This window comes from Elephas maximus, chromosome 16 (assembly GCF_024166365.1).
Source record: "Elephas maximus indicus isolate mEleMax1 chromosome 16, mEleMax1 primary haplotype, whole genome shotgun sequence".
Taxonomy (NCBI): domain Eukaryota; kingdom Metazoa; phylum Chordata; class Mammalia; order Proboscidea; family Elephantidae; genus Elephas; species Elephas maximus.
Window position 1 is genome coordinate 2552307 of NC_064834.1, and position 10954 is coordinate 2563260.

The window sequence follows — 10954 nt, forward strand, 5'->3', positions numbered from 1 at the left end:
ATCTGCATACCGCAAGCTGTTAATGAGTCTTCCTCCAGTTCTGATGCCCCATTCCTCTTTACATAGTCCAGCTTCTTGGATTATTTTTTCAGCATACAGATTGAATAAGTATGGTGAAAGGATACAACCCTGACACACACCTTTCCTGACTTTAAAACCACGCAGTATCCCATTGTTCCGTTTGAACGACTGCCTCTTTATCTATCTATAGGTTCCTCATGAGCACAATTAAGTGCTCTGGAATTCCCATTCTTTGCAATGTTATCCATAATTTCTTATGATCCACACAGTTGAATGCCTTTGCATAGTCAATAAAACACAGGTAAACATATTTTTGGTATTCTGCTTACAGCCAGGATCCATCTGACATCAGCAGTGATATCCTTGGGTCTGTGTCCTCTTCTGGATCCGGCCTGAATTTCCTGAAGTTCCCTGTTGATGTACAGCTGCAGCTGCTTTTGAATGACCTTCAGCAAAATTTTACTTGCGTGTGGTATTAATGATATTGTTCGATAATTTCCACATTCATTTGGATCATCTTTCTTGGGAATACAGATCTCTTTCAATCAGTTGGCCAGGAAGCTGTCTTCCAAATTTCTTGGCATAGATGGGTGAGCACTTGCAGCACTGCATCGGTTTGCTGAAATATCTCACTCAGTATTCCACCAACTCCTGGAGCCTTGTTTTTCATCAATGCCTTCAGTGTAGCTTGGACTTCTTCCTTCAGTCCCATGGGTTCCTGATTTTACGCTATCTCCCGAAATGGTTGACTGTCAACCAACTCTTTTTGGTATAATGTCTCTGTATATTCCTTCCATCTTCTTTTGATGCTTCCTTCATCGCTTAATATTTTCCATGTAGAATCCTTCAATATTGCTACTCAAGGCTTGAATTTTCCTTCAGTTTTTTTCAGCTTTAAGAAAATTCGATTGTGTTCTTCCCTTTTAGTTTTCTACCTCCAGGTCTTTGCCCATGTCATTATAATACTTCACCCTTTGAAATCTTCTGTTCAGCTCTTTTACTTCATCATTTCTTCATTTTGCTTTAGCTACTTGACGTTCAAGAGCAACTTCCAGAGTCTCCTCTGACATCCGTTTTGGTCTGTTTTTTCTTTCCTGTCTTTTTGATGACCTCTTGCTTTCCTCACGGATGATGTCCTTGATGTCATTCCACAACTCGTCTGGTCTTCGGTCATTAATGTTCAACGCATCAAATCTATTCTTGAGATGGTCTCTAAATTCATGTAGGATATGCTCAAGGTCATACTTTGGCTCTCTCTCATGGACTTGTTCTAATTTTCTTCAGTTTCAACTTGAACTTGCATGTGAGCAACTGATGATCTGTTCTGCAGCTGGCTCCTAGCCTTATTCTGACTAATGATAGAGTTTTTCCACAGTTGGTCCCTGGCCTTGTTCTGTCTGATGATATTGAGCTTTTCCATGGTCTTTTTCCACAGATGTAGTCAATTGGATTCCTGTGTATTCCATCTGGCAAGGTCCACGTGTATAGTCGCCATTTGTGTTGGTGAAAAAGGGTATTTGCAATGAAGAAGTAGTTTGTCTTGCGAAATTCTATCATGCGATCTCTGTAATTGTTTCTATCACCAAGGCCATATTTTTCAACTACCAATCCTTCTTCTTTGTCTCCAACTTTTGCATTCCTATCACCAGTAATTATCAATGCATCCCGATTGCATGTTTGATCAATTTCAGACTGCAGAAGTTGGCAAAAATCCTCAGTCTCTTCATCTTTGGCCTTAGTAGTTGATGGGTAAATCTGAATAATAGTCAACCAGTCTTCTTTGTAAGCGTATGGATATTATCCTATCACTGACAGCACTGTACTTCAGGATAGATCTTGAAATGTTCTTTTTGACAATGAATGCAACACCATTCCTCTTTGTCATTCCCGGCAGAGCAGACCATGAGATTGTCCGATTCAAAAGAGCCAATACAATTCCATTTCAGCTCACTAATGTCAATGTTTATGCATTCCATTTCATTTTTGACAATTTCCAATTTTCCTAGATTCATACTTCATATATTCCATGTTCCGATTATTAATGGATGTTTGCAGCTATTTCTTCTCATTTTGAGTCGTGCCACATCAGCAAATGAAGGTCCCGAAAGCTTGACTCCACCCATGTCACTAAGGTCGACTCTACCTTGAAGTGGTAGGTCTACCCCAGTTGTCTTTGGAGTGCCTTCCACTAATCTTCTGGCTCTATATCAGACAAAATCAGTGGACCATCGTATTATTTGCTATGTAAAGTACTCTATTCACAGGTTATGGAGATTAGGATGTGGACATCTTTAGAGGCCAGTATTCAGCCTCCCAGTCTCTTACTACCTTAAAAAGAATAGAAAATAAATTCAGAAGAAAGAGGCTGATGGTCAACTAGACTCCAAGTTCCTTGTGGGCAGAAATGATGTCTTACATTTACAGCTACGAGGGACAAAGTAGGCCCAGAGATACTTGGGAAAAACTCGCAGTTCCCTAAGAGCTCAAGGAAAGACCACCACACTGTCTAGTGCCCACCTCACTGTAGCCAGAGCCATGCAGGGCAAAGGAAGAGGGACTGGCCCTCATCATCATCATGCATCCCACCCACCACATGCCAGATTAAATCGAAAGGCAGAGGTCAGTCCGGGGGACCTCCTCCTGATTGCTAAGGCCCTGGCTGAAGTCCACACTGGCCCCTGGTGAGCACCCATGCAGCCTGGGAACAAGGTGATCCCACACCAACAGGGCCTCGTGGCCAGCAAGCCAGAGGAGAGCAGCAGAAACACAGCTGTTGGTTTCCAGAATCTCAGTCCACCTCACCCGCCCCCAGGGGCTCCCTACTAGAGTCAAGAAGAATTGGGGAAGGCAGGAAATTGAAACAATATGGGTGGGCTGAGAGTGCAGTTGGACCCCACGCCCCAGTCTCCTCCTATTAGCGCCACATGAAAGAGGGATTATTTATAGTGACTGAAACCAGGAGAACGTGCCAAGTGCTCCAGTACCCACGGGAGGCCAGATTCCATGCTGGAGGGAAACCAGTAACTCTTCCACTTCCGCAGCCCACTACCGGAGCTCTCAAGAGATGGCTGGACTGACTGAACAATCTCTCCAAGCCCAGCTTTGTATTTCACTTTATCCGCACGCCTCTCTGCTTTCACCTCGCCCCACATTCTCTTAGCATCTGTTTCTCCCACTGAAGTGCAAAGGCCCTGTGCACAGAAGGGCTCATTTCAGCCCATACACCTGCCACCAGCCTAGCTATGTGCGTCCACTTTCAACACCAGTGGATGGTCTGTGTGTGTTGAAACTGTGATGCCCAAGGCCCTCACAGAGTATTAAAGCTTTGACAGGGGACACAGCTCTTAGGTCAGGGGATCTCGGAGCCTGCTATGAGGTTTCCCAGCAAAGCCGATGTTCCAGGTAATGCCCTCCCCTTGGTATAGGAGACGGCCACTTTAACCCCCAGTGTGGCTACACACGCTTAGCTGGAAAGATGGCACAGCGAGATGCAGGGGAGAAAACGCAGCAGAGGGTGCAGCACCCAGGAAGCGTTAGCTGGTGGGGTGTCCGTTTAAACATTAAGAGAGAGGGAGTCATACAGCTCTGCTCCACTGCGGTGTCAGGCCCCAGAGTGCTCGGCAGAGAAAACCCCAGTGGGAGTCTGGACGGCGGGGACACAAGGGCAACTCCATGGACTGTGGCAGGCCAACCAGAGCGCAGCATGGGGAGGGGGAGGAAGGGCCCAGGCCTTTTCTTTTTGTATCTCAGGCTGAAGACCTGGACTTCCTGCAGGGCAGGTGAGCAAGCTGGGCAAAGGGGTCCAAGCTGTGTCCCAGGCCCCTCCCAACACCAGCTAAGAGAAAGGAGGTAGCATTTCCTGGCCTGTTTGTTGTTAGCTGCAGTCCAGTCAATTTCAATTCACAGTGACTCATGTGACAGGGTAGAACTATACCACAGGGTTTTCTAGGCTGTAATCCTTATGGGGGTCTTTCTTCCACAGTGCCAGTTGGTGGGCGCTGAACTCTTGCGCCACTAGGACTCCTTTTTCCTGGCCTAGGAAGAATTGCTGAAGGCATTCTGGCCTGAAGAACGCAATTTCTTGCTGCCTGACTATATTCCAAGGAACTGAGGTGACAAATAGGGTCGGCATTCCTGTTCCCTCTAGCTGATGCCCAGCTCGGTACATTCACTCATTCAACAAATAACTGCTGAGCAACAACCAAGTGCCAGGTACTAAGTAAAGAAGAAAACAATACCCTTGACCTAAGAGAGTGGACAGCCCTCTGGGTAAGGCAGCTGCGAATCAGGAGAAAGATACATAAGTCTGTGACTACCAACAATGTCAAGTGCTACGGAGAAAAAGTGCAGGGCTTAAGAAAATCCTGGTGGGATCCTGATCCAGTCTGCAGGTCAGGAAAGAGATCCTGAGGACGTGGCCACAAGCTGGAGGCTGAGTTCAGCAGTGGTGGGGTGGCCTTTCTGGGAGAAGGCCATGCCTGTGCAAAGGCCCTGTGGCAGGCCTGGTGCAGTCTAGAAAGGGAAAGACCAGTGCCCTTTGGTGAGCTGCACCATGACCCAGCAACCTCCACCTGTACATGGACCTCGGGAAGGACTTCCACCCCAACCAGGGCCCCCAAGGCCAATTCTTAAAGAGGAATATGACAAAGATAGTCGGAGACCGACTAAGCCACAGGAATGGGAACTCCTGTTGCAGTGAACCCCATTCCTTCAACAAGCACATGTTCTGTTCCTGGCAGCCCTGGGTGCTCACCCTGAGCCTTCGAGCCAGCTGGAAAGAAAAGATGAGACAGGCACAGAAACACGTGGTTCTGTCAGGTGGGAGCCCTCAGGGCCTCGGTGTCCTCATCTGAAAATCATAAAAGAACACCTTAATGGGACTGTAAGGCTCCAAAAGAAAACTTTTTTAAAATACCAACATCACTTCGCATGCCTAAGAGCTGGGGAGGCAGGGCAAAAGGAAGTGAGAGGCACCCTGAGCTGGAAGCAAGGTTGGCCCCAAGCTTAGCTTAGTCTCTGCTGTCGACATAGGTAAATTTTAGTAACTTTGGCACAAGGGGCCACGTATTTTCATTTTGCACTGGATCCTGCAAATTGTGTGGCCGGTACTGCCTACAAGTGGCCCTTAAATTCCCATGGATGAGTTAGAAGGTCAAACCTCTTGTTCAACTTGGACAATGCTGTGGGATAGACCGACACCGTTCTGAAAACAGCCTGGAGGGATGTCCATGTAGCCAAGCACTGCATGACCTGCTCAGCGTGAAGCAGGCTGGGAGGGCCACTCCCAGGTCAGGGGAGCCCACAAGGCATCCCGCCCCGCCTGCCCAGGAAGCAGGGGTGGGAGGCGACGGGAGCCCCTCTGTTCTCACCTGGGCAGTGGTGTCCTGGCGGCTCTGTGCCCCACACTCCCACTGTGCCCTAAAGAAACAGCCCCACTCACTTCAGGGGACCAGGAGCCTCTATGCTGATGAGGACTGTAAACTGTCAGTATCAATCAGAGCGAAAATCTTGTTCAGTAAGAACAATAAGGGGCAGTCTGAATTCATGCCAACTAAATCTCTGAAGGAAACACAGCTGTATGTCTTAAAACTGCACGGCACTAGGAGCCAGTGCTCAGGGAAGGGCAGCAGAGGTGCTTCCAGACCAGCCTGGGGGCAATACGTCTGCATTGAGCACATCCCATGAAGCTCTCTCACCCAGGACAAACACACCAACCTGCCTACGGATCCCACTCACGTTGGCTGGGTGTTACATGTGTGCCAAGCGTGGCTCTAAGTACTTTAGATATAGTTCCTCAGTTTATCCTTATACTATGCTCACACCCATTTTACAGATGAGGGACTAAGAGGCACAGAGACCTTAGCCAACTTGCTCAAGCTCACACAGTAAGCAGCAGAGCTGAAATATGAACCTGGGCAATCCAGCTCCAAAGACCACTCTTAACCTCTACTCTGGACTAAAAAGTGGCTTTTAGTAAATGTTTTGCTCCTCAGTTTGCTTTTCTGTAAAATGAGAGGTGGGACGACTTGGCCACAAAGGTCACACCCAACCCCAGGATGGAGAGGTAGAAGAGTGTGGCAGTTAAGAGTCCAGACATGGTATCAGGTGGCTGCACCAGGGCCACCCTTCAGGACCACAGCGAGGACTCATCTGGGGAGCACTGAGCAGGGCGTGCAGCTGCAGCGAGTGCTGGGCAAGCTGGCTACTGCCATTATTCCTAGATGTGGCCCCAGGTATTGCCACAGCAGGCTCTAAAGGATCTCGGATTCTAATTCTTAAGGCTCTTGAAGTCTCTTTGGAACCTAAGGATACGTTCTGGACCCCCAAAAGTCCCGTCTCTGGGAGGCCCTCCCTGACAGCACCTGCAATGAGGAAAGCCATCAAGGAGCCTGGGGGAGGAAGGTGCAGTCAGATCTAACCCTGGAGAACTCCAGGTCGGGGAGGGCACTGTTATGGATTGAACCGTGTCCCCGAAAAATATGTGTTGTAAACCCTAACCCCTATAATCGCAGTACGATACACAACAGTAAAAAGATGGAAACAACCTAAGTGCCCCTTAACAGATGAATGGATAAGTAAAACGTGCTACACGATTACAGTGGAATGCTACTCAGTGATAATGAAAAATGAGTTCCCAAAACACCTCGGAACATGGATGAGCCTGGAGGACATTACTTTGCAAGAAATGATCAATCACAAAAAAACAAATACTGTATGATCTCATTTTATGAAATGACAAGTTAACACACAGACACGAATGTTCATTAGTGGTTACCAAGGATGGGGGAGGGGCATTTGCTCTCTAGATAGCAGACACTTTTTATTTTTGGTGATGGGAAAGGTAACACCCAGTTAAGGTGAAGTGTACACAGCCTGTCACTAAAAAGTACCCAAGAAAAGAAGGCCTGCTGGCAATTACTATGCAGCATATAATTTTGGAGCAACAGCAAAAACAACCAAAAAGTGTATTGCGAGTGTACACTTATGCATGTAGGCATATACGCCTGTATACAAACGTCAAACCAAATCTACTGCTGTCAAGTCGATTCTGAGTCAGAGCAACCCTACAGGACAGAGTGGAGCTGCCCCACAGGGTTTCCAAGGCTATAAATCTCTACGGAAGCGGACTGCCACGTCTTTCTCCCGCAGACGGGCTGGTGGGTGCGTATATGCAGGTGTATGCATACATATATGTACATGCATCTATGTGACTGTATGCATGTTTGTTCATATACATAATAAAGCATGTAAGGGGCACAGTTACGGACGCCAGTTAGACACAACCAGACACCTCTCCGGAATGGATTTCAGGGTGTGAAGGGTCAGGACCAGAGTCTCCGGGAACATGTTGAGCAGTTGGCATAATACAGCTCATAAATTTATGTTCTACATCCTAGTTTGGTGAGCAGTGTCTGGGGTCTTAAAAACTTGTAAGTGGCCATCTAAAGATACAACTATTGGCTCTACTTGTCTGACACAAAAGAGAGGAAACCAGAGGCTCAGAGAAAAAACTAGTTTACGGGACAAACAGCCTATACTAACTATGAACTCATCTCCCTTGAGACCAGAAGAACTAGATGGTACCCGGCTACCACTACTGACCATTGTAATCAGGGCAACAATAAAAGGACCCTAACAGAATTTTTTTTTTTTTTTTAACAGAATGGGAGAAAAATGTGGAACTGAAACTCAAATTAAAAAAAAAAAAACAGGCCTACTGAACTGGTTGGGACTAGAGGACTCTCCCAGACTACTGCCCTGAAGTACTTTTCAAATCCTGAACAGAAATTAACCCCTGAGGTCACCTTGTAGTTAAACATCAAATTGGCTCCAAAAATAGTGAGTATCATCTGTAAGTACTGTGCTCCTTTAAAAATCACCTATAAGAAACCAAACGGTCAACAATTACTTAAAAACAAAGACAAGAGGGTAAGGGGGCAGGGAAACTAGATTAATGGAAACGGAACAACTAGAACAGAAATAAGGATGTTCACACATTGTGAAGAGCACAGCCAATGTCACTGAACAACTTGTATAGAAATTGTTGAAAAGGAACCTAAAACTGCTGTGTAAACTTACACTGAAAATACAATAAAAAATTATTTAAAAAAAAAAATCCTAACCCCTGTACCTGTGGTTGGAGCCCTGGTGGCTCAGTGGTGAAGGGCTTGGCTGCTAACCAAAAGGTTGGCCGTTCCAGTCCACCAGCCGTTCCTTGCAAACCCTATGGGGCAGTTCTACTTTGTTCTATAGGGTCGCTATGAGTCGGAATGGACTCGATGGCTACGAATTTTTTTGTTGGTTTGTTTATACCTGTGGTTATTATCCCACTTGGGAATGGGTTTTGTTAAGAGGCTATATCACTGTAGGGTGTGTTTTAAGCCGCTCACCTCTGAGATATAAAGAGAGCAGATTATGCACAGAGAAGCAAGCGAGATGGGGAGGACAGATACCACACCACATGAAGATCACCGAGGAACCACGGAACAAGGACCTTCCCCGAGCCGACAGACAGAGGGAGAACGCCTTCCCCTAGGGCTGACACCCTGAATTTGCACTTCTAGCCTCCTAAAGTGGGAGAAAATAAATTTCTATTTGTTAAGCCACCACTTGTGGCTTTTCCACCACAGCAGCACTAGAGAGCTGAGACAGGCACGGCCTCAGGCTATCACCTCAAGGAGCCGAACGCACCTGTATCTGCAGAGGTGGAGAGACCTCACACTCCCCCAGGCCACAGGCTACCTAAGCAGCAGGATCCTGCTGACGGTCCGATATGTGCCCCCTCACGTCCTGCTGACCACACCTGGCTCTACACACATTGTGAGGACTGGCCAGGTCCAAAGACCCCTGTGACTCCCAGTCAGCCCTCCTGCCATCGTCAGCCAAGTTAGTGACTCTGAAAACCTGTGTCCCACAGGGAAGATTTTCAGGATCACTGGAAGCCTGGCTGCTTCACCCTGTTATCCAAGTCCCTCTTCCTCAGACCCTGGTTCAAATTCCATCTCCAACACTTGGGAAAATGGCTTAACACCAGGTCATCAGTTTCCTTGTTTACAAGACAATGGCGGCACAGCATAGGAGCTATAACCACAAGGCCTTGGGCCAGTCTTCCCAGGTTCAGATCCCACTTTCCCCACTTGCAGCCTTGTGACTTAAGGTAAGTCAATCACTAGTCTGTGTCTCAGTAGTCTCATCTACAAAATGGGGATAGTAATAGCACCTACCTCAGAGGTTACTGTCAAGGTTAAATGAGCTAATATTTGTAAAACTCTTGGATATATAAACAGTTGTTCATGTCATTATTACTTTGAAGTTTTGTACTGATTATACAAGATCACGTGTCCCACATGACCCAGTAAGCACCTAGTAGAGGTGGGCCGTTAGTGCTGTTATTTAACATTACAGTCATCCTAGCCAGCAAGACCCCATAGCCCTGCGGCAGCCAGCTGAGCAGGGTGCTAGGGAATACAGAGGGAAATTCTTCAGCAACTTCTGAGAGAGCAGTAAAGTCCAGTGGAAGTCATGTGGGCAGAGAGGGTACCCCTAGAGCAGGGGCTCGCCTGTCAGGGCCCCACTTAGTTCCATCGGTGATACCCTACTTCACCAAGCCTGGTCGTCCTAAAACACCCAAGAGCAAGTTCCCTGGCTCCACTTTCGGTCCAGGACAGATCCTGCCACTGGGACTCTGACTCCTGAGCACTCTCCAACCAGAGCCCAGATGGCCTGCCAACGGTTGACGGTCCCGCCTGCTGTGGAACAAAAACAACTACTGAGGGTCGCGCGTCCCAGCTTACATCTTCCACGCCGAGGCCTGCGCACCGGGAAGGAAAGCTGGCACCGTGGAGTCTCCGCGCCAGCGCGGGAGCCCCGGGCGAGCGGAGCAGGGCCGGCAGCCGCGGAAGGTCGGCGAGTCCCCGGTGCGCCCGCGACGGCGACAGCGCCGACCCAGCCCGCGGCCGGCAGCAGGGACGAGGCCACCTGACAGCCAGGACGGGGCTGCAGGGCCTCGCTGGCCGGGCCGAGCCAGCCCCGCCGGGCCCGCGACGCCCCGCTCCACGAGCCCCCAGACGGCGCGGCCCGGCCCCCACCCTCCGCCTCGGGCCCTGGCGCAGCTCGGCCGGGTCCCCCACCGGGGCGGGCAGGGCAAGAGGCCGGCGACGCCACCCCGGCCCGCGCGGCCCCGCCGCCGCCGCCCCCGCTTACCCGGCGCCGGGGCCCGAGCCAGCAGCACGGCGGCCGCCAGGGCCAGGAGCCGCATCTCCCCGGCCACAGCCCGGCACAGTGACGCGGGGCAGCCAGGCGCCCTTCCTCCGCCCGCCCGGACGAGCGCGCCCCGCCCCGCCCCAGCCCCCGCCCCCTCGGGCGGCCGGCCACCGCGCCTGCCAGCGCCTCTGGGTCCCTCACCACGCCGGGGTGAGGGATGACCCCCGCAGGGCAAAGCCAGGTTCCGTCCTCCGGTCCACCGTGGGTGTCTCCTTCTCACCTGCCCATTTCACAGATGAGAAAACTGAGGCTCAGAGAGGTCCTCGCCAGTGCCAAATGCGATACAGCAAATGTGTAGCTGAAATGTATCTCATTACCCCTCGGGGATGGGAGTTGGGGCTGGGACCGGGGCAAAGTTGGGGAATGGGAGGTAGGAGGAAGACCTCCACCGGACCCCAGGCCTGAAGCTAGCCTGTTGGCAGATTGCTCCAGGGGCGCCTTGGTGAGCCAAGGAGCTGCTGAAAGAGGGAAGAACCCCCTTCTGCTGTCCTGACTTGGACGATGACGTCTATGATGGGGACCCTTGGAACACTGAGAGGCTCCACACGGACAAGTTCAGAGTGTGTGAAATTGATAACAGCAACAGCAAAGCCCATGAGGCGCCAGGGCTTGGGACCATGTCACTGACTCCTGGCTCTGAGAGGCAAATGTCCCCTCGAGCTGTGAGACC

At 49.8% G+C, this 10954-nt stretch overlaps 1 protein-coding gene across 4 annotated transcripts in view; it reads right to left on the reverse strand.

Moving 5' to 3' along the window:
- Positions 1-10346, reverse strand: part of VSTM4 (V-set and transmembrane domain containing 4) — a 176402-nt gene extending 166056 nt beyond the window's left edge. For all 4 annotated transcript variants that reach the window (XM_049854948.1, XM_049854946.1, XM_049854947.1 and 1 more), the window contains exon 1: positions 10225-10346. In XM_049854948.1, coding sequence (XP_049710905.1) covers positions 10225-10279 — 55 coding nt within the window. In that variant the 5' untranslated portion in view covers positions 10280-10346. The remainder of the gene's footprint in view (positions 1-10224) is intronic.
- Between the last annotated feature and the right edge of the window lie 608 nt (positions 10347-10954).